The sequence below is a fragment of the Zalophus californianus genome, chromosome 3 (assembly GCF_009762305.2).
Source record: "Zalophus californianus isolate mZalCal1 chromosome 3, mZalCal1.pri.v2, whole genome shotgun sequence".
Classification (NCBI taxonomy): Eukaryota; Metazoa; Chordata; class Mammalia; order Carnivora; family Otariidae; genus Zalophus; species Zalophus californianus.
Window position 1 is genome coordinate 75,104,790 of NC_045597.1, and position 25,155 is coordinate 75,129,944.

The window sequence follows — 25,155 nt, forward strand, 5'->3', positions numbered from 1 at the left end:
ATGTGATCGATTTAGCCAATGAGACACAGCAGATACAAGAAGCCCAAAGATGTGAAAAATGCTTGCTCATTGAAGCTTGCACCATCTTGTTGCTCTTTGTGAAGAATCCCTGGTTAAACTGCCATAGAAACAGAAACAATATGGAGCAGAAATATGTCACTTCTATCTTCCTGCTATTTTCCTCTCATTTTCTCTCCCCTCTCCTCCTTTCCCCTTCTTTCTCCTTTTTTAACTTCTCCCTTACTTCACCATTTTTTTTCTATTATTATACCTACTATTACAAGGTTCCCTCCTTGACAAGGTCCAGAGGGAACTTGGATCTTAAAGGTTCATGTATTTTTCATTTAATATGGTTGCTAGCATAATGATTGTTAGTAAAATATTTGAAGAGTAAATGAGTAGGAAACATCCCTTTGTTTCTGATAATAATTATCAAGATAAAGAATTCTTGTGTATTTTTTTTAATCTAACATTCACAACACTATTTACTGAGTAACTACTACCTGCCAAGACCTGGCAAGTGAACTAGCTTATAAAACCAACTGGTTCTTATGAGGGATATAGATATCATTATTGGTAGATATATTGGTCAGTACCATGCCTATTATTTAAATATCTAGATATTCAATTTATTTTTATGCTCATTAAATAGAAGAAATTTATTCATTTTATGCTCATAAAGCAACATTTACAGTTTCAAATCAATCAGAAAATTTAAGTCATGATTTGTTAAGTGTTTAAATCTATGTGACTCATTAATATCGTCTTTGTAAATAATTTTTGTTTTTAAATAGCGTAAGACTTACCAGAATATGCAAAAACAGTTCTGTGTACCCTTCAACCAGTTTCCCCCATAATGATATCTTAATAGTTGTAATACATTATCAAAGTCAGGAAACTGACATTGCTACAATATTAACTCCATTACAGACTAAAAGTACTTTTTACTAAATCCTTGTTTTCTATGTAGATTTTCACTTCATTACCCCCTTTTACTCTGGGGATCTTTGAACAGTGTTGCAGTCAGAAGAGCCTGCTTACACATCCACAGCTCTACAGGATTTCTCAGGCAGGGAATACTTTCAACACAAAGGTAAACAGAAGATTTATTGCAGGCCTTTCATCTCAACGCCAAAGTTACCTTTGGTCTTTTCCTTTTCTGATGCTTAAAAAAATAATTTACAAACCAAGGGATGCAGCCCTGTGCAATCATTTACCTTGTAGTTTAGTTTATCCAGGAAATTGAGGTTTAAATAATAATATGTGGGGAAGAGAAGCCTTAAAGAGAAAGAAGCAAGGCACCATGTATGGTCCCACAAATTGTGCACTGAGCAGCTTCAGGAGGCATGTTGTGCAATGGGGCAGTCCTGGAAAATACTTTTCTTCGTCTTTTTAGATGAGACAAGTGATTCTTTTGGAATGATTTCTTCCTGGGATCATGGAGTTGAGATTTAACAGGGGAATTAAAGGGATTTTATAGGCCATAAGAGTAAACCTAATTGCATCTCAATCATTAGTGAAGCTTTAAAAAAATATAGACACCTGCAAGTATCTTTTCAAATTAATGTTTTTGTTTTCTTTGGCTAAATACCCAGTAGTGCCATACTAGATCACATGATCATTATATTTTTAACTTTTTGAGGAACTTCTATACTGTTTTCCATAGTGGGTGTAGCAATTTGCATTCCTACCAACAGTACACAAGGGTTCCTTTTTCTCTACATTCTTACCAACACTTGTTATTTCTTGTATTTTTTATTTCAGCCATTTTGACAGGTGTAAACTGATATTTCATTGTGGTTTTAATTTACATTTCCATGATGATTGATGTTGAGCATCTTTTGATGTGTCAGTTAATCATCTGTTAGGTCTTCTTTGGAAAAACGTCTATTCAGGTCCTCTGCCCATTTTAAATCACATTGTTTTGGGGTTTTTTTGGTTATTGTTTATTTTGTTCTTTATATATTTTGTTCTTTATATATTTTGCATATTAATCCCTATGCACTCCTGTATTTATTGCATCATCTGCAATAGCCAAAATATGGAAGTAACCCAAGTGTCCACCAATAGATGAATGGATAAAGAAGATGTGGTATATACATATATACAATGGAATATTACTCAGCAATAAAAGGAATGAAATCTTGCCATTTGCAATAACATGGATGGACTTAGAGGGTATAATGCTAATTGAAATAAGTTAGAGAAAGACAAGTACCATATGATTTCACTCATATGTGGAATTTAAGAAACAAGTGAACAACAAAAAGAGTAAAAAAGTAGACTCTTAAAAACAGGGAACAAACTGGTGTTGCCAGATGAGAGCTGGATAGGAGGATGGGTGAAATAAAAGGAATCAAGAGCACACTTATCATGATGAGCACTGAGTAATGTTTAGAATTATTAAATCATTATATTGTGTGCCTGAAACTAATATAACACTGAATGTTAATTTTACTTTGATAAAAAAATATAGACACCTGGAAAAAACATGGGCCTTTTAAATATATTGCTTCATGGCTCAGAATATGGTCTATCTTATAAATATTTTATCTTTGTACAGAATGATTAAATTAGGTCAAATTCTTATTTTCTGTCCATTTATTCTATCAATTATGGAAAGGAACTAAAATCTCCCAACTGAAAGTATAGATTCATCTCTCTTTGACGTTCTATCAGTTTTGCTTCACATACTTTGAAGTACTGTTATTAGGTGTATAGATGTTTAGGATTGTTACATTGTCTTGATTGATCGCTTTTTCACTAAGAAATTACCTTTTTAAAATCTGTTTTGTCTGATACTAGCATGACCGCTTCAGCTTTTTTAACTGTTTCTGTATCTTTTTCCATCCCTATAACCTATTTGTGTCTTCATATTTAAAGTGTATTTCTTGTAGGCAGTTTATAGTCTTGCTTTGTTATCCAATCTGAAAATATGTCTTTATACTGAGTGTTTAAAGCATTTATATTTAATGTGTTTATTGATGTGTTTTGGTGTAAACTTACCATCTTTCTATATATTTTCCATTTTTCCTAATAAAATTTGTTTCCTTGTTTTCTGTTGTTCTGATTTCTTTTGGAATAATTTTTGTGAATTCTATTTCATCTCCTTGTTGGCTTCTTAGGTTTAATTCTTTTTTTTTTTTTAAAGAATTTGTTTAGGTTTTATACATCTTCAGGTTAGTATAGTCGACCTTCAAGTGATATACTAATTCACACACAGTATAAAAAACTTAATGGTATACTTCCATATCTCTCCTTCTGACTTTTGGACTGTCATACATGTTACTTTTACACCCCATACTATATTCACATTTGTGTTTGAACATTTTTAAAAGTGATTTAAATAGCAAAATAAATACTTTTGGGTTTTTTTTTAAGATTTTTGTTTATTTATTTGTCAGAGAGAGACTGAGCAAGCAGGTGGAGTGGCAGGCAGAGAGAGCAGCAGGTTCCCTGATGCAGGACTCGATCCCAGAACCCTGGGATCATGACCTGAGCCAAAGGCAGACGCTCAACCAACTGAGCCACCCAGGTGTCACAGCAAGAGAAACACTTAAATCTTTACCCATATATTTATTATTTCCAGTGATCTTCTATCCTTTGTGTAGATTCACATTATTATTTGTTGTAATTTCCTTTCTGCCTGAAGGACTTCCTTTAAAATTTCTTGTAGTGCTAATCTGCTGGTGATGAACTCTTTCAGCTTTTATATATCTCAAAAAAATCTTCATTTTATTTTTAAAAATTTTTTATTGTTATGTTAATCACCATACACCATTAGTTTTTGATGTAGTGTTCCATGATTCATTGTTTGTGCATAACACCCAGTGCTCCATGCAGAACGTGCCCTATTTAATACCCATCACCAGGCTAACCCATCCCCCCAAACCTGTTTGTTTTTCAGAGTCCATCGTCTCTCATGGTTCGTCTCCCCCTCCGACTTACTCCCGTTCATTCTTCCCCTCCTGCTTTTTTTTTCTTAACATATATTGCATTATTTGTTTCAGAAGTACTGATCTGTGATTCAACAGTCTTGCACAATTCACAGCACTCACCATAGCACATACCCTCCCCAATGTCTATCACCCAGCCACCTCATCTCTCCCACCCTCCACCACTCCAGCAACCCTCAGTTTGTTTCCCAAGGTTAAAAATTCCTCATATCAGCGAGGTCATATGATACATGTCTTTCTCTGATTGACTTATTTCACTCAGCATAACACCCTCCAGTTCCATCCATGTCGTTGCAAATGGCAAGATCTCATTCCTTTTTATGGATGCATAATATTCCATTGTGTATATATACCACACCTTCTTTATCCATTCATCTGTTGATGGACATCTGGGCTCTTTCCACAGTTTGGCTATTGTGGACATTGCTGCCATAAACATTGGGGTGCACGTACCCCTTCAGATCCCTACATTTGTACCTTTGGGGTAAATACCCAGTAGTGCAATTGCTAGATCAGATGGTAGCTCTATTTTCAACCTTTTGAGGAACCACCATACTGTTTTCCAGAGTAGTTGTACAAGCTTGCATTCCCACCAACAGTGTACGAGGGTTCCCCTTTCTCCACATCCCCGCCAACATCTGTCATTTCCTGACTTGTTAATTCTAGCCATTCTGACTGGTGTGAGGTGATATCTCATTGAGGTTTTGATTTGGATTTCCCTGATGCTGGGCGATGTTGAGCACTTTTTCATGTGTCTGTTGGCCATTTGGATGTCTTCTTTGGAAAAATGTCTGTTCATGTCTTCTGCCCATTTCTTGATTGCATTATTTGTTCTTTGGGTGTTGAGTTTGATAAGTTCTTTATAGATTTTGGATACTAGCCCTTTATCTGATATGTCATTTGCAAATATTTTCTCCCATTCTGTCTGTTGTCTTTTGGTTCTGTGGACTGTTTCTTTCGCTGTGCAAAAGCTTTTTATCTTGATGAAATCCCAATAGTTCATTTTTGCCCTTGCTTCCCTTGCCTTTGGCGATGTTTCTAGGAAGAAGTTGCTGCGGCTGAGGTCGAAGAGGTTGCTACCTGTGTTCTCCTTTAGGATTTTGATGGACTCCAGTCTCACGTTTAGGTTTTTCAACCATTTGGAGTCTATTTTTGTGTGTGGTATAAGAAAATGGTCCAGTTTCATTCTTCTGCATGTGGCTGTCCAATTTTCCCAACACCATTTGTTGAAGAGACTGTCTTTATTCCACTGGACATTCTTTCCTGCTTTGTCGAAGATTAGTTGACCATAGAGTTGAGGTCCATTTCTGGGCTCTCTATTCTGTTCCATTGATCTATGTGTCTGTTTTTGTGCCAGTACCATACTGTCTTGATGATGACAGCTTTGTAATAGAGCTGGAAGTCCGGAATTGTGATGCCGCCAGCTTTGCTTTTCTTTTTCAATATTCCTCTGGCTATTTGGGGTCTCTTCCGGTTCCATACAAATTTTAGGATTATTTGTTCCATTTCTTTGAAAAAAGTGGATGGTATTTTGATGGGGATTGCACTGAATGTGTAGATTGCTCTAGGTAGCATTGACATCTTCACAATGTTTGTTCTTCCAATCCATGAGCATGGAACGTTTTTCCATTTCTTTGTGTCTTCTTCAATTTCTTTCATGAGTATTTTATAGTTTTCTGAGTACAGATCCTTTGCCTCTTTGGTTAAATTTATTCCTAGGTATCTTATGGTTTTGGGTGCAATTGTAAATGGGATCGACCCCTTGATTTGTCTCTCTTCTGTCTTGTTGTTGGTGTATAGGAATGCCACTGATTTCTGTGCATTGATTTTATATCCTTCTACTTTACTGAATTCCTGTATGAGTTCTAGCAGTTTTGGGATGGAGTCTTTTGGGTTTTCACATACAGAATCATATCATCTGCAAAGAGTGAGAGTTTGACTTCTTCTTTGCTGATTTGGATGCCTTTGATTTCTTTTTGTTGTCTGATTGCTGTGGCTAGGACTTCTAATACTATGTTGAATAGCAGTGGTGAGAGTGGACATCCCTGCCGCGTTCCTGACCTTAGGGAAAAAGCTCTCCGCTTTTCCCCATTGAGAATGATATTCGCTGTAGGTTTTTCATAGATGGCTTTTATGATATTGAGGTATGTACCCTCCATCCCTATACTCTGAAGAGTTTTGACCAAGAAAGGATGCTGTACTTTGTCAAATGCTTTTTCTGCATCTATTGAGAGGATCATATGACTTTTTCTTTCTTTTGTTAATGTATTGTATCACGTTGATTGATTTGCGGATGTTGAACCAACCTTGCAGCCCAGGGATAAATCCCACTTGATCATGGTGAATAATTCTTTGAATGTACCGTTGGATCCTATTGGCTAGTATTTTGGTGAGAATTTTTGCATCCATGTTCATCAAGGATATTGGTCTGTAATTCTCCTTTTTGATGGGGTCCTTGTCTGGTTTGGAGATCAAGGTAATGGTGGCCTCATAAAATGAGTTTGGAAGTTTTCCTTCCATTTCTATTTTTTGGAACAGTTTCAGGAGAATAGGTATTAATTCTTCTTGAAATGTTTGATAGAATTCCCCTGGGAAGCCATCTGGCCCTGGGCTTTTTGTTGGGAGATTTTTGATGACTGCTTCAATTTCCTTAGTGGTTATAGGTCTGTTCAGGTTTTCTATTTCTTCCTGGTTCAGTTTTGGTAGTTGATACCTCTCTAGGAATGCACCCATTTCTTCCAGGTTATCTAATTTGCTAGCATAGAGTTGCTCATAATATGTTCTTATAATTGTTTGTATTTCTTTGGTGTTGGTTGTGATCTCTCCTCTTTCATTCATGATTTTGTTGATTTGGGTCATTTCTCTTTTTGATAAGTCTGGCCAGCGGTTTATCAATCTTGTTAATTCTTTCAAAAAACCAGCTCCTAGTTTCGCTGATCTGTTTTACTGTTCTTTTGGTTTCTATTTCATTGATTTCTGCTCTGATCTTTATTATTTCTCTTCTCCCGCTGGGTTTAGGCTTTATTTGCTGTTCTTTCTCTAGCTCCTTTAGGTGTAGGGTTAGGTTGTGTATTTGAGACCTTTCTTGTTTCTTGAGAAAGGCTTGTATTGCTATATACTTTCCTCTCAGGACTGCCTTTGCTGTATCCCAAAGATTTTGAACAGTTGTGTTTTCATTTTCATTGGTTTCCATGAATTTTTTTAATTCTTCTTTAATTTCCTGGTTGACCCATTCATTCTTCAGTAGGATGCTCTTTAGCCTCCATGTATTTGAGTTCTTTCCGACTTTCCTCTTGTGATTCAGTTCTAGTTTCAAAGCACTGTGGTCTGAAAATATGCAAGGAATAATCCCAATCTCTTGGTATCGGTTGAGACCTGATTTTTGACCTAGGATGTGATCAATTCTGGAGAATGTTCCATGGGCACTAGAGAAGAATGTGTATTCCATTGCTTTGGGATGGAATGTTCTGAATATGTCTGTGAAGTCCATTTGGTCCAGTGTTTCATTTAAAGTCTTTATTTCCTTGTTGATCTTTGGCTTAGATGATCTGTCCATTTCAGTTAGGGGGGTGTTAAAGTCCCCCACTATTATTGTATTGTTGTCAATGTGTTTCTTTGCTTTTGTTATTAATTGCCTTATAAAAGTGGCTGCTCCCATGTTAGGGGCATAGATATTTACTATTGTTAGATCTTCTTGTTGGATAGACCCTTTAAGTAAGATATAGTGTCCTTCTTCATCTCTTATTACAGTCTTTGTTTTAAAATCTAATTTGTCTGATATAAGAATTGCCACCCCAGCTTTCTTTTGGTGTCCATTAGCATGGTAAATGGTTTTCCATCCCCTCACTTTCAATCTGGGGGTGTCTTTGGGTCTAAAATGAGTCTCTTGCAGACAGCATATGGATGGGTCTTGTTTTTTAATCCAATTTGATAGCCTGTGTCTTTTGATTGGGGCATTTAGCCATTTACATTCAGGGTAACTATTGAAAGGTATGAATTTAGTGCCATTGTATTGCCTGTAAGGTGACTGTGACTATATATTGTCTGTGTTCCTTTCTGATCTATGCTGCTTTTAGGCTCTCTCTTTACTTAGAGGACCCCTTTCAATATTTCTTTTAGGGCTGGTTTTGTGTTTGCAAATTCCTTTAGTTTTTGTTTGTCCTGGAAGCTTTTTACCTCTCCTTCTATTTTCAATGACAGCCTTGCTGGATATAGTATTCTTGGCTGCATATTTTTCTCATTTAGTGCTCTAAAGATATCATGCCAGTCCTTTCTGGCCTGCCAGGTCTCTGTGGATAGGTCTGTTGCCAATCTAATGTTTCTACCATTGTAGGTTACATATCTCTTCTCCCGAGCTGCTTTCAGGATTTTCTCTTTGTCTCTGAGACTCGTAAGTTTTACTATTAGATGTCAGGATGTTGACCTCTTTTTATTGATTTTGAGAGGGGTTCTCTGTGCCTCCTGGATTTTGATGCCTGTTTCCTTCCCCAAATTAGGGTAGTTCTCTGCTATAATTTGCTCCAATATTCCTTCTGCCCCCCTCTCTCTTCTTCTTCTGGGATCCCAATTATTCTAATGTTGTTTCGTCTTATCGTATCACTTATCTCTCGAATTCTGCCCTCGTGATCCTGTAGTTGTTTCTCTCTCTTTTTCTCAGCCTCTTTATTTTCCATCATTTGGTCTTCTATATCACTGATTCTCTCTTCTGCCTCATTTATCCTAGCAGTTAGTGCCCCCATTTTTGATTGCACCTAATAGCCTTTTTGATTTCGTCTTGGTTAGATTCTAGTTCTTTTATTTCTCCAGAAAGGTTTCTCTAATAATTTCCACGCTTTTTTCAAGCCCAGCTAGTATCTTAAAGTCATGATTCTGAACTCTAGGTCCGATATCGTACTAATGTCAGTATTGAGTAGGTCCCTGGCAGACGGTACTACCTCTTGTTCTTTTTGCTGAGGTGATCTTTTTCGTCTTGTCATTTTGTCCAGAGGAGAACAGATAAATGAGAGAACAAAATGCTAACAGGTTAACAATGTCCCCAGCAAATATACTCTATACAAATCAGAAAAGACCTGAAACCAGGGGAAAAGAAAGGGAAAGAAAGGAAAAAGAAAGAAAAAAAAGAAAAAGATAAAAACAAAAACAGAACAAAACAAAAAAACAGAATATGATCAAATATGATCAGGCTAGTGCATAGATCAGTGCCACACACTAGATTTTGGGTGTATTTTGGTCTGTTAGAAGAAAGCGCCTCCTAAGATTTTAAAGGAAGAAAGACTTATATATGTACAAAATAAGGGTTGATACAATAAAGGGATAGAAGATGACTGTAAAGATGAAACTTATAAAAGGTTTTATAAACGGAATTGATAAGAAGTTGAAAGAAGAAAGAAGATTTAAAAAAAAGAAAAAATGGGAGAGACTGTGATCAGGCAGGAGACTAGAACAAAGCCATACACTAGTGATTTAGGGTATATTTTGATCTGTTAGAAGAAACTGTATATCAAAATTTTAAAGAGAGAACAACTTATATATATATGCCAAAAATAAGGGTAACTACTATGAAGGGATAAAATATGACTCTAAAAATGAAAAATAAAAAAAATTTTTTAAAAAAGGGATTGATAAGATGTTGGTTGAAAAAGGGAAAAAGAAAAGTTAAAAAAAATAACAGTTAAAAAATTAACTTTGAAAAACTAATGAATCATGGTAAAAAAGCCATGAATTCTATGTGCAGTATTCCCCTAGCGCTGGAGTTCTCCCGTTCTCCTTGATGGGTAAACTTGGTCTTGGCTTGCTGGCTGTTCGTGCTGATTTTCTGGGGGAGGGGTCTGTTGCTGTGGTTCCCAAATGTCTTTGCTGGAGGCGGAATTGCCCTGCCCTTTTCGGTCTGGGCTAAGCAAGCTGCTTGGGTTTGCTCTCAGGAGATTTTGTTCCCTGCAAGCTCTCGGTACAGCTTTGGAGGACCAGGGTGAAAATGGTGGCCTCCCACTCTCTGCCCAGAGGAGCTGAGAACTCAGGGCCCCACTCCTCAGTGCGCCCCAGAGAAAAGCAGTCAATCACTCCCGTCTCCTCGGTCTCCGGCCATACTCCGCGCTCACCCAGTCTGTGACCGAGCATTTCTATCTCTGGCACCCGACCCCGTGTGGAGTCTCCAAACCCAGCAGATCCCTGCGGTGCACTCCTGCGCTGCTCCTCCTGGGGGAGGGAGGGGAGTCTCCCCGCTCTGCTGCTTGTTGGGTCCCTGCTGGAGGCGCAATGGCCCAAGTGGGCCGGGGATCACAGTTTATGGCAACCCCGAGCTGCAAGCCCGCGCCTCGGCTCCGTCTCTGCAGCCGGCTTCCCCGCTCCGATACCTGGGAGCTCTGCTGCACTCAGGCACCCCCCGTCTTTCTGTGACCCTGAGGGTCCTGAGTCCACACTGTACCGCGAGGTTTCCACCCCCCCGCTTAGCCACTGGAGTGACGTCCCTCAGCGGAGCCGACTTCTAAAAGTTCTGATTTTGTGCTCCGTGGCTCTATCACTTGCTGGTAGTGGCCGACGGAGGCCCCCTCCCCCGCCGTCTATCCTCCCGAATATCGCCTCGGATTCACTTCTCCGCACGTCCTACCTTCCAGTGAGTGGTCGCTTCTCTGTTCAGAGAGTTGTTGCTACTCTCCTCTTTGATCTCCTGTTGAGTTCGTAGGTGTTCAGAATGGTTTGACCCCTATTCAACTGAATTTCTGAGACCAGACGAAATCCAGGTCTCCTACTCCTCCGCCATCTTGCTCCGCCACCCATTTTACCTTTACTTTTGAAAGTTATTTTTGCTTGGCATAAAATTTTAGGTTGATAGTTTATTTCAGCAATTTCCATTATCTTCTTACTTGCCTTGTTTTAATGTAGAATTACTGTTATCTTCGTCTTTATGACTTTAATATGTCTTTTTTCATCTGGCTGCTTTGAAGATCTTTTTCTTTATTACCAAATTTGAGCAATTTGATTGTGATGTCTCATTTCTTCATGGTTCTTGTGCTTGGGGTACTTTGAGCTTCTTGGATCTGTAGGTTGATAGTAAGAAGATCAGCAAACTATGGTCTATAGGCCAAATCTAGTCCTCTGCCTGCTTTTATAAACTTTTATTGGGAAGTAGCCATGCCCATTCACTTAAAAATTCCCTGTGATTACCTTAAAGTTACAAGAGCAGAATTGAATAGTTGCAATGGAGATCAACGTGGACCCCAAAGAATATAAAATATTTTCCATTTTGTCCCTTACAAGAAAAGTTTCCTGGTTTATAGTCTACATCAAATATAGAAAATTTTTAGCCATTGTTTTTTCAAATTTTTCTGGTCGACCTCCCCTCCTTCTGTTGCTTCCAATTATACATATATTAGATCACTTGAAGTTATCCAAAACCTCAATGAATCTATATTTTTGTTTCATACATTTTCTTCTCTGTTAAATTTTGGGTATTTTTAGAAATTATTTTGTCTTCAATTTAATTCTGCATATCTATGTCATTAATTTTTCCTTCTGCAGTGTTGAATCTGCATTACTGCCATCTAGTAAATTTATTATCTCAAAAATTGTAGCTTTTAATCCATAGAATTTCTATTTGGAAATTTTTTATATCTTCTATTTACCTACTTACCATTTGAACATAAAGAATAGAGTTATACTTTTCAACATCCTTATCTGCAAATTCTAACATTTATGTTGGTTGTGGGTTGGATTTAATTGATTTATTTACTTCCTTATTTTGGGTAGTATTTTTCTGTTTTTGCATGCCTGGTAATTCTGGATTGGATGTCCAATATCATGAAATTTACCTAGGTGATGGATATTTTTATAACTATGAATATTTTTTCTTTACATTTACTTTTAAAAAATTTTTAGTGAAGTAGTTGACACACAATGCTACATTATTTCAAGTGTAAAACATAGTGATTCAACAAATCTATACATTATGCTATGCTCACAAGTGTAGCTACCATTAGTCACCATACAACACTATTACAATACCATTGACTATATTCCCTATGCTGTACCTTTTATCCCCATGACTTATTCATTCCACAACTGGAAGCCTGTATCTCTCATACCCCTTCACCCACTTTGCCCATCCCCCTACCCCCCACCCCTCTGGAAAACTTCAGTGTGTTCTCCGTATTGATGGGTCTGTTTCTGCTTTTTGTTCATCTATTTTTTAGATTCCACATATAAGTGAAATCATATGGTATTTGTCATTCTCTGCCTGACCTATTTCACTTAGCATGATACCCTCTCAGTCCATCCATATTGTTGTCAATGGTGGATCACATACTTTTGTTTATAGCTGAGTAATATTTCATTGTGTGTGTGTGTGTGTGTGTGTGTGTGTATACACACACACACACCTTTTTTATCCATTCTTCTATGGATGGACAGTTGGATTGCTTCCATGTCTTAGCTGTTGTAAATAATGCTGCAGTAAACATAGGGGTGAATATATCTGTTTGAATTAGTGTTTTTGTTTTCTTTGGGTAAATACCCAGTAGTGGAATTATTAGATTATACGGTATTTCTATGCTTAATTTTTTGAGAAACCTCCATACTGTTTTCTACAGTGGCTGCACCACTTTGCATTGCCACCAACAGTGCACAAGTTTCCTTTTTCTTCATATCCTCTTCTACACTTGTTTTTGTGTGTGTGTGTTTATGATTTTAGCCATTCTGATAGATATAAAACGATATTGTGATTTTGATTTGCATTTCCATGATGATTAGTGATATTGAGCATCTTTTCTTGTGTTAGTTGGCCATTTGTATGTCTTCCCATTTCTAATCAGATTATTTTTTTGGTGTTGAGTTGTAGAAGTTTTTAAATGTATTTTGGATATTTACTCCTTATTGGATGTATCATTTGCAAATATCTTCTCCCATTCAGTAGGTTGCTTTTATGTTTTGTTGATGGCTTCCTTTGCTGTGCTTAAAAGCTTTTTACTTTGTATTACCATGACTGTTCTTGAATTTTGTTCTGGAAAACAAGCAAGTTAACTGGAAACAATTTAATCCTCATGGATCTTCATCTTAATATTAGGAAGAACAGGAGTTGTGCTAAGTCCAAGGATAATTTTTCTCCAGTACCAAGACAAAAACTTCTATGTATTCTACCCAGTGTTCCATGAGTCTTGAGGTTTTCCAATTTGGCATTAGCTGCGTTTTTAAACCAGTTTCTTACATTCTTTCCTAAAAACAGCTTTACTCCAAGAAATTTAGGTCACAGGACAAAATATGCTTTTTCCACATTTTTTTCTTCTCTAGTCCTTTATCTGTAAGTCTTCCTGGCAAGCATAAAAATAACTGATATATTTAGAACCAAAAGAACAAAGATTTGTTTTTGTTGTTCAACCATCTCCTAACCCCAAGGTGTACCTTTTTTTGACCCTAGGGATTTTATATTATTAAGATTTCCTCTAAGAAAATTGTATGTGGTTTATTAAAATTTATTTTGACTAGAGTCTGGGTGGAGATGTAAAGATGCAGAGTTTATCATATGAAATAAGGTATGAAATTATATTTAAAATACTACAACCTAAGTATTGAAAATATTTTTATTTCTTTTAAAAATTGCTTCTGGTTCTTTTTCATTGGATAATTTTGGTCTTTATAATTTTTTATAACAAATATTCTATATTTGAGTTCTACACATTTATATTTAATGAGTTTTCTTTTCAAATAATATCCCATACTTTCACAGTCATTTCTTTTAGAAGTAGAAGAAATGGAATTTTTCCATCTCTAGGAAAACATTTTGGCTTTATAACTGTTTCAAACTACAAGCATATTTCATAATGTCACGTTTTTAGGTTTAGAACAATGTACTATCATAACTTTCTTGCCTTGCTTTCTTCTAGGTGTTTTGGTTTCAATGTTTAAATGCTTTGATCCATTCCTTCATTCTCTTCTGGATGCCCATGAAAATGCTGGAGCATGGTAATGGCTTCATTGTTTCATATATTCAACAAAGAGCATGTTTTTCTCACTGGGGCCAATATTTCTGTGTTTGTGTGTGTGTGTTTATGTGTTTGTCTCCACAGAAAGAACTCAAGGCAAAAAAAAAAAAAAAAAAGGAATTTAAAAATATTTACCTATATGTAATATTACAATTTGGTTGAGATTTAACGGTTAATCTTTAGAACACATTTTCGTTGTCTTTGACATATATAAATTGAAAATTAGTGCTTTTGTTCTTAATTTGTAATAAATATTTGAGTCAGAAGGTTTGATGGAAAACACAACAGTTCTAATGAATTATAGATACCTTCTGTAAGTTTGAAATTTATGTCTATTTCTTGTTTCACTTCCCAAACTTAACACTTCAATTTAGACTATTACACAAGTTCAGTATACTTTATTATTAGACCAAGTCTCCTTTTCCTGATGTACAATTAAAAAAAACAAACATTATGTGTGAAGTTTTTCTACAGACTGATCTGGGTCTAACACATCTAAATGTAGGAGACATACTTCTGAAGTATGCTATTGCTGTATAATGGGTTCACAGCCACAAATTAAGGTATAAAGTGTAATTATTTTTCTTTAATCAGATTTAATTTTCATTGGGTATTACTAGCGATATGTCCTTTATTGTGGACATATTTTTTTAAACATTGAATTTGAGTTGCATGTGTTTGTGTTTGTTGGTATTTAAAAGAATGGATCTGCCATTAATATAGCTAAAGCCCTTCCTTGTAAAGAAAACGGGCAAAACTTTCAAATGATGACAAATACAGCAAATCACAAGCTTACAAAAAGTTCCTTTTGGTATGGAAGTGTGTGGGGCTCTTTGGATCTGCTCTCCACCCAAATAAGCCAAACTGGTCAAAACTACAAAAGCACAACTCTGGATATTGTCCTAAAGACAAATGAAGAAACATTTATTCAAGCGAATCTACTGCAACTCAGTAAGAATGTCAAAAGCCTGTGGCATTGTAGCCATGACCTACTCCTTCTCTCTCTTACTCACAACCTGCTTGATGGAAACTCCACTGCAGGCAGATGTGGTAAGGGTGTAGGACTACTAGTCTTCTCAATTATCAATCAGGGTTACCATATCTCACAGGAGGGGCAGGCTACCAGCATTTCTCATACCCCCAAATCTGAGGTAAAGAGGCAAAATTCCTGATGAGTGTGTCCAGGAGGTTAGAACTCCCCTTTGCCAATCAACTTATATCCATGGGACAGAATCTCTACCACAGGCATTACAGGCTAAGAATATTGGGTTCCTGATCACTTTCACCACAGCTTGCTTGTAAGGCAGAGAATCTCTAAGAGATTGTTGGGAAGGCAAGCCAAGAAGACCAGTGACTACAACTTCACTATCACCAAGAGTAGTGGCAGTAAGATTTTGCCTATGGTGAGAGGTAGTACATAAGAAGAGAGAGCTCCAAAACTCTTCCCAAAGGAAGTGACTATTTGAAACAGACTAGGGGGAGAGTTCAAGTCTAGGGATGTTCTCAAAAATACCAACTCTTCCTCGTTGAGACCGATAAGCTAAATCATAGGCCTACTAATTTACTAGAATGAAACAGAGACAGAGACATAAAAATAGCTCTCCTGAGGTGGGAACAAACCTCAAAGACTTGTGTCAAAATTATCCAAGCCTGAATTTAATTGTCTCAGCCTGATGTACAATTTATGCCCCAGAACACTCTCAAAAACCATAGACTAACCCCTGGGTAATTAGTGGACCTTAACAACTGGTGTAATGCCAAATGAGTCAGATAGCTTAATGGAGAAATCAGCAAAAAACAGTCAGGACAGACCAGATAACACCAAGGGGGCTTTGCTTGCCCAGCACTGCACCTTCCAAGGTGCAGTACCAAGGTTTAGCCCTGGGGAAACAGACTTCACTAAAATAGCCAGCCGAATCACAAAACAAATAAACAAGCATCAAAGCAAATATATGCCTTAAAGGGAGGGGGGGATTAGTATCCAGAGTAGCTATAATATATTGTGTAAAATTTCCAGTTTTCAACAACAACCAAAAAGTACAAGACACACAAAGAGACAGGACTGCATGAGCCACACACCAAGAAGCAGGTAACAGAAACTACCTGTGAGAGGCTCTACATGTCAGATTTAACAAAGAGTTCAAATTAGCCAATATAAACATGTTCAAAGAGCCAAAAGAAATGCATAAAGGTATGAAGGCATGGAGGCACATCAAAGATTGCCAATTAAGAGAGAGAAATTTAATAACCAAATGAAAATTCTGGGGTTGAAAATTTTAATTAAAAAAATTCATTAGAGTGACTCAATGGTAGATTTGAACTGGAAGAAGAAATTATGAAACCTGATCTTACATTAATAGAAAGTATTCAGTTTGAAGACCAGAGAGAAAGTAGAATGAAGAAACATGAACACAGACTCAAAAAATGTGAGAAGCCTTTAAACACACCAATCTAGGCATATGGGAGTATAAGAACAAGAGCAGAAAAAGAATGAAATAGAAAAAATATTCATGGAAATGGTAGCTAAAGAGCTTCAAATTAGCTTAACAACATTAATGTGTACATCCAAGGGGGCTCAGTGAACTTTAAATGAGATAATTGCAAAGAGATCTATATCCAGACACATTGTAGCAAAAATGTTGAAAGCCAGAAACAATGGGATAATATTGAAAGCAGCAAAAGAAAAATGACTCAGGTACAAAGGAGCTCCAAAAAGATTTTCAGATGACTTCTCATTACACACACAAAAAATGGAGGCCAGAAGGCAGTGGGATGACAAATTCAAAGTGCTTAGAGAAAAAAATACCTGTCAACAAAGAAACTTAAGCCCAGCAAAATAATCTTTCAAAAATGAAGGCAAAATAAAGGCATTTCCATATAAACAGAAAAATGAGAGGATTTCTTACTATAATACAAACTTTTCAGGAAATATTAAAAGGAAGTTCTTCAGATTAAAAATAAGTAAACCAGTCCACAAAGAGCCTTGGCAAAAATCTTCATCAAAATATCAATATACCAAAACTAGAAATATATATAAGGTTATATATAAACACCAGATGGCATTATGCCAAGAATGCAAAATTGGCTTAACATCCAAAAATAATGTAATACATCATAACAGTAAAGGATAGAAACTACATGATCATCTCTATAAATTCAGAAAAAGCATTTGACAAAAGCCAACACATCTTCAGGATAAAAGCAGTCAACACCATAGGAATAGAATGGATCTTCCTCAACTGATTAAAAAAAATCTACAAAAAACACAGTTAACATTTTGCTTAGTGGTGAAAGACTGAATGCTTTCCCCTAAAATCAGGAACAGGACAAAAATATCATTTCCAACATTCCTATTCACTATTGTACTGGAAATTTTAGACAGTGCAGTTGGGCATGAAAATGCAATAAAAATCATCCAGATTAGAAAAGTAAAAGTAAAATGATCTCTATTTGCATATGACATGATATATATATATATATATATATATATATATATATATAAAATGCTGAAATTATATGTTATATATATAAAATGCTAAAATTAAAATACTATTAGAAGTAATAAATTAAGGTTTCAGGGTACAAGATTAATATACAAAAATCCATTTTATTTCTTTTTTTTTAAGATTTTTATTTATTTATTGAGAGAGAGAATGGTAGAGAGAGAGCAGGAGAGGGAGGAAGGTCAGAGGGAGAAGCAGACTCCCTGCTGAGCAGGGAGCCCGATGTGGGACTCGATCCCGGGACTCCAGGATCATGACCTGAGCTGAAGGCAGTCGCCCAACCAACTGAGCCACCCAGGTGCCCTTAAAATCCATTTTATTTCTATACAACAGAAATAAGACAGAAAATGACATTAAGAAAACAATTATATTAACTACTGAAGAAAAATGAAGAAAATACTTAGAAATAAATTTAACAAAAGTGCAAAATGTATACTTTGAAAATTGCAAAACATTGTTGGAAGACGAAAGAAGGCTTAAATGAATGTAAAGATAGCCCATGTTTGTGGATTGGATGATGTGATAATGATAAGCTGGCAATACTTCTCAAATCAATCTAGAGGCCCAATTAAATTCTTTTCAAAGTTCCAGCTGACTTTTTAGAAAGGAACAAGCTGATTCTAAAATTTGTATGAAAACATAAGTGACTCAGAATAGCTAAACAACCTTTAAAAAGAAAAACAAAGTTGTAGAACTCACACTTCTTGATTTCAAAACTTACTCCAAAGCTGCAATAATCAAGACAATGCAATATTGGTATAAATGTGGGTATATTATATATATATATATATATATATATATATCTCCCAATGAATAAAATTGAGAAATAAACCCTCGTATTTATTAAGTGATATTTAGCAAGTACACCAGTGCAATTCAATGGAGGGTGGGAAAGAATAGTCTTTTTGAAAAATTGTTCTGAGATAAGTGGATATTCATTTACAAAAGAATAAATCTGGATGTGTACCAGACAAAACACAAAAGTAAACTCAAAATAGATTATAGAACTAAATGTAAGAGCTAAAAGTATAAATATATCTTAGAAGAATGTATAGGGATAAACATTTTTTACTTTGGTTAGATGAAGATGCTTAGATGTATGACACCACAACACAAACAACACAAAAATAAGTAAATGGGACTTAAAACAAAACAAAACAAACGTGCATCAGAAGACACCATTAAGAAAGTAAAAATATAGACAAAATCAATGAAATCAAGAGCTGGTTCTTTGAAAAGATAAACAAAATGGATAAACCTTTAGCCACTCTTTAAGAAAAAATATGAGAGCACTCAATGTCCAAAATGGAGAAATACCACCACCACCACACAAATACAAAAATGTGAGATTATGAAATATACCAACAAATTGGACAACCTAGAATAAATGGATAAAGTCCTAGAAATATACAGTCTTCCAAACTGAATCTAGAAGAAATAGAAAATTTAAACAGACCAATTACTTGTAAAGAAATTAAATCAATAATCAAAAATCTCTCAACAAAAAAAAAGTCCAGGACCAGACAGCTTCACAAGAGAATTGTACCCAATAAAGAAGAGTTAATACCTATTTTTTTAAAAGATTTTATTTCTTTATTTGACAGAGAGAGAGAACACAAGCAGGGGGAGTGGCAGGCAGAGGCAGAGAGAGAAGCAGGCTACCTGCTGAGCAGGGAGTCCAATGTGGGACTCGATCCCAGGACCCCAGGATCATGACCTGAGCCGAAGGCAGTCGTTTAACCAACTGAGCCACCCAGGAGCCCTAATACCTATTTTTGTACCCAATATTTAAAGAAGAGTTAATACCTATTTCTCAAAATAGTCCAAAAAAATAGAGGAATAAAACTTCCAAATTCATTCTATGAAGTCAGTATTGCCCTGATACCAAAACCAGAAAAACACACTACAAAAAAAGAAAACTACATAACAATAGTAACCGTCAACAAAAGGCAACCTAGTAAATGGGAGAAGGTATTTGCAAATGATGTATCTGAAAAGTAGTTAATATCCAAAAAATATAAAGAATTTATGCAACTCAACATAAAAAAAAGCAATCTGATTAAAAACGGGCAGAAGACCTAAATAGACATTTTTCCAAAGAAGACATACAAATGGCCGACTGACACATTAAAAGATGCTCAACATCACTAATCATCAGGGAAATGTAAATCAAAACCACAATGAGCTATCGCTTCATACCAATCAGAATGGCTAATCCCCAAAAGACAAAATATAAGTGTTGGTGAGGATATGGTAAAAAGGGAGCCCTATGCACTGTTGATGGGAATGTAAATTGGTGCCAGTGTGGAAAGCAGTATGGAGGTTCCTCAAAAACTAAACATATAAATACCATATGACACAGTTTTTCCACTACTGGGTATTTACCCAAAGAAAACAAAAACACTAATTTGAAAAGATATATGCACCTTTATGATTATTGCAGCATTACTTATAATAGCCAAGATGTAGAAGCAACCCAAGTGTCCATTCATAGGTGACTAAAGAAGATGTGGTACACTTACGTACACACAATGGAATATAACTCAACCATAAAAAAAGAACAAAATCTTGCCATTTGTGACATCTGGATGGACATAGAGGGTGTTATGCTAAATGAAATAAGTCAGAGAAAGACAAATACTAGATGATTTCACTTACATGTGGAATCTAAAAACAAAACAACTGGACAAAGAAACAAAAAAGCAGACAAATACAGAGAATAAATTCGTGGTTGCCAGATGGGAGGAAGATGGGGGATGGGTGAAATAGATGAAAGGGGTTTAAAAGGTTCAAACTTCCATTTATAAAATAAGTCATAAAGGTGAAATATACAGCATAAAGAATATAGTCAATAATACTGTAATAACCTTGTATTGTGACAGATGGTGACTAACCCTTATCATGGTGAGCAGTGAGTAATGGACAGATTTGTCTAATGTTTTATACCTGAAACTAATAAAACATTGTATGTTAATTATATTTCAATTAAAAATGAAAATACAACCCACGGAATGGAACAAAGCATTTGCTCATTATATTTATAACAAAGATTTCTATCTGGGATATATAAAGAATGCTTACAACTTAACAGTAAAAAGACAAAAAGACCCAATTTTTTAAAACATACAAAAGATTTGAATAGACATTTCTCCCCAAAGGATATACAAATAACTAATAAATACATGAAAAGATGCTCAACATCATTAATCATTAAACAAATGTAAATTAAAACCACAATGAGGTACTACTTCCTGTCCATTAGGATGGCTATAATCAAAATGACACATAGCAATAAGTACTGGCAAGGATGTGGGGACTGGAACCCTCATACACAGCTGGCAGGAACGTGTGGCCGCTTTGGGAAACAGTCTGGCACTTCCTGTAATGGGTAAGCATTGAGTTACCATATTATCCATCAATTACACTAAGTACATGCCCAAGAGAAATTAAAATCTATGCCCACAGAAAAATTTGTAAACATAGCAGCATTAATCATAACAGCCCAGATGTTCATTAATCAATGAATGGATATACAGTTGATGTGTGCTACATCCATACAATGGAATAGTGTTAGTTAATAAAAAGGAATGAAGTACCGATCATGCTACAACAGTGATGAATCTTGAAAATATTACACTAAATGAAAGAAGCCAGTCACAAGGACCACGTAATGTGTGAGTCTATTTACAGGAAATGTCCAGAACAGGCAAATATATAGAGACAGAAAATAGATTAGTGTTCACCTAAGGCTGGGGGGATGGAGGGATGGGCAGTGACAGCTGAGGGGTCTGGGGTTTCTTTCTGTGGGGGAATGAAAGTGTTCCAAAATTGATTATGCTGATAGTTGCAAGACTCTGTTAATATACTAAAAGCCATTGACCTGTACATTTTAAGTGTGTGGATTTATGGTATGTAAATTATATCTCAATAAATCTGGTAAAAAAAAAATGAAGACTTAACTTCATACTATATCAAAGAGTCCAGAGAAAAGAATGCTCACTATACAATAAATAAAATATATTTGGGGGATCATAGATCATCCTCAAAATATAGAATGGGATCTGAACCACTGTAGTAATAATGAATGCAAATCCAGAACGAGAAATACCATGGTTTTACTAAATTAGTATTTTACAGAAATTGTTGTTAATGTCAAGTATTAAACAAGCTAATTCTTTTTAAGACATTCATTTTTTAGCATTTTTCTCTGAGATTCATGAAAATTTTCCATCTCATGACACTTAACATGTTCCCCAGTGCACACACACACATGCGACACCCTCATATTCTCTATAAGGAATAAACAATTACTGATTATTTGTGCTTTCTGGGTGGGACAGAGAACTAATTTAAATAATCTTTGCCAATTTCCTTAAAAGTTAATGGGACTGAATTATTTAACTGCTCACAACACCTGGTGCAGTTTTTTTTGGCACTAACAGGTTTAACACATGTTCAAATTTAAAGGTATTTTCTACACAACAGGCAAGCAAACTACATAATCACAAACTCTCAGTCACCATTGTGAAGTTATGTGAAGTGACAACCAGTGTTTCCAGGTTCCTACTTTGTAAATTCAGCCTAAATGTGTCATACTAAATGTAACTGACCAGGTATACGTTATCTACATAGTGTTCTTTATGTTATAACTTGTATCACATGAAATCTGTTAATACAAGACATTAATAATGAGAGAGAGAGAGAAAATCCATCTTCCTTACCATTTTCTACTAATTACAGCAGTTCCCAAACTTATCTGTATGTTAGAATGGGTGGAAGATTTTTTTTTTTTTTTTTTTAATTCCAAAGCTCAGACCATCCCCAAACCAACTGAATCACAATCTCTGTGGTTAGGCCACAGGCATCAGTAGCTTATGAAGCTCACCAGAATATTCCAAAGTACAGACAAGTTTGGGAATTACTGCTCTAGTACAAGTGCAAACAGGCAAGGAATGATGATTTTCCATATTTCAAAAATGTTCATTTTTTTAATGCTTTACTATGCTTTGTATTCTATAGTATTAATTATATTTCTGGTGATTTATAGCTAATGAAAATTTTATTCTAAAAGGTCATTACAATTATTTAAAATTTAGGATGTATTTTCCATTTTTAATTTACTTATAACGGTGTCACTGACCTGTTCAATATCACATTTTTTTTTTTTTTTTTTTTTACCCTCTTTGAGTTCTCAGAGATTGAGGTGGTCTTATGCAAGTTGCAGCTGGGTATCTTCTCCAGCAGCTGTGGTAGTATAGGCTCTTAGGGCAGGAAAATAGGAGTGGTGATGGGGGCAGGGATCAAGACCCAGGCACGAGATCCTCACAGAAGTGTCTTGGAAAAAGGTTCTGTTGCCATAGAAGCCCATTATATAGGGAGGCCATTTGCAACTTGGGTATATATAAATCAGGGCCTGTAATTTTACTTGTACGATGGTTTCTTATCAAATAATCTAAAATTAGAAATTCAGTGTGAATAAGTTTACCCCATTTTATCCTGTATCACTGTTTACATCACTAAAATATTTATACACTAGCTCTTTGTTATTTTATTTTGCATTCTTCTGATGACTAATGATATAGACCCTCTCTCATGTGATCCTTTGTCATTTGTATACCCTCTCTGAAGGAGTTTTTTTAATTCCTTTGCCCCCTTCTTAATTGAATTATTTTCTTAGGGAGTTGCAAGAGTTCTTTCTAAATAAGAATCCTTTTTCATGTGTACATTGTAAGTTTTTCCCTTAATCTATGCCTTGACTAATATTATTAAAATCAGAAGTATTAAATTTTGAGTACAATTTACTGAAACATTTTTATGGTCTGTGCTTTTCTTTTTGTCCTAAGAAATCTTTGCCCACCCCAAGGTTACAAAGACTAATGCTGTTTTCTTTTAGAAGTTTTCTCTTTTTAGGTTTTATGTTTAGTTTTCTAATCTATTTTAATTTTTGTTTATGGTTTGATGTCAAAGTTGAGATTTATTTGTTGCATATTGATGTCCAGTTGTTACAGTACCTTTTGTTGAAAAGATTATGCTTTTCTCATGAAATTATGTTGGCATCTTTGAAACTGTATGTATGGATCTATATCTGAAATCTGTTTCACTGATCTAGATGTCTATTTCATTGATCAACATGTCTATTTTTGGACCATACTGTCTTGATAACTGCACTTTATATTTAAATCCTGAACCAGGTAGTATAACTTCTCTGAAAAAAATTTGGCTATTCCATGTCCTTTGAATTTCAATATAAATTATTAAAAATCAGCTTTTCAAATTCTAATTAAAAATACTGGGATTTGGATTGCAATTGCATTTAATCTATAGTTTAACATCAGGAGAATTGGAAAATTGACATTTCTAACATTATTGAGTCTTCCAGTTCATAAATATAGTATATCTCTCCAATGATTTAAGTTGTCTTTCATTTCTCTCAGGAATGTTTTGGAGTTTTTAATGTACAGTCTTGGCACATCTTTTGTTAAACTTATCCATCAGTATTCAAGTTTTGAATGCTACTATAAATGGCATTTTTAGATCTTATTTTCCAATTTTTCAATGTTACTATATAGAAATACCTTTTATTTCTTACAATAACTTGCATCCTGTGTCCTTGCTAAATTCACTATTTGTTCTAGTAGCTATTTTTTTTTGCTTTATTGGGATTTTCTATATATAAAACCATGTTGTCTGTGAATAAAGAGAGGTTTACTTCCTTTCCTTTCATTTATTTTTCTTGCACTGATGCAGAATCTACAACCTCCAGAACAATGTCAAATCAAAGTAGTGAGTGTGGACGTGTTTGCTTTTTTCCTCTTAGGAGGAAAAAAAAATTTTTTACCATTAATCATGATGTTAGCTTTTTCATAAATGTCTTTTTCCTCTCTTCTGGGACTCCAACTACACATCTGTTGACACTTTTGATATTTTCCCACCTCTCTGTTCATTTATACCATCTTTGTTTTCTCTTTTGGTTCATTTTTAGTTTCTTTTGCCATGTCTTTAAGTTCACTGATCTTTTATTTAACAGTCTCTCTGAAGGTAATATCAAACCAGTGACATTTTCCTTCCATATGTTAATACTCTTCATCTCTAGAAATTCTAATTAGTTCTTCTTTACCTCTTTCCTTTCTCTTTTTTTTTCAAATGCCTGAGTGTAATTGTGATACTTATAATAGCTATCTTAGAGATTTTTCTGCTAATTCCAACATGTCTGTTATTTCTGTGTTGGTTCTATTACCAATTTTCCCCTGCTATGGGTCAAAATTTTGCTTCTTCATATATCATAATTTTATAATGGAGACTGGGCATTGTGAATTTTATGCTGCTGAATGTTTTTTTGTGGTATACATTTAAATATTGACTTTGTTTTGGCCAGCAGTTACATTCCCTATGAACAGTTTGATCCTTCTAAGATCTGTTTTTCTTGAGTCTTGTAGAGTATCTTTTACTATAGAAGTAATTTAGTTCCTCTACAAAGGTTCTCTCTTCTTGGGTGTCTACTGAATGCTTCATATATTAATGATGTCTCTTTATTTTGGCCCATGGAAATTTGAGTAAACCCTAGCTTTATATTAGATCTGGCAATTTTCAACTTGCAGTTCTGTGGTAATTTGGTTTTCCACAGTAATTGCTTGTTGGTGACCTTGTGAAATTTCTCAGTACACGTATGCAGATTGGCATTCAGCCACTTATGAAGATCCCATGTGACTTTCTGGAGCTCAT

The 25,155-nt window shown here is 35.4% G+C and overlaps 1 protein-coding gene across 13 annotated transcripts in view; it reads left to right on the plus strand.

Moving 5' to 3' along the window:
- LOC113919824 (phospholipid-transporting ATPase IB-like) overlaps nucleotides 1-25,155 on the plus strand; it is a 237,857-nt gene that overhangs the window by 167,221 nt on the left and 45,481 nt on the right. For 11 of the 13 annotated variants that reach the window (XM_027589591.2, XM_027589588.2, XM_027589592.2 and 8 more), the window contains 2 exons: nucleotides 971-1,093; nucleotides 13,832-13,910. In XM_027589591.2, coding sequence (XP_027445392.1) covers nucleotides 971-1,093; nucleotides 13,832-13,910 — 202 coding nt within the window. The remainder of the gene's footprint in view (nucleotides 1-970; nucleotides 1,094-13,831; nucleotides 13,911-25,155) is intronic. The other 2 variants (XM_027589595.2, XM_027589600.2) reach the window with 2 other exon arrangements.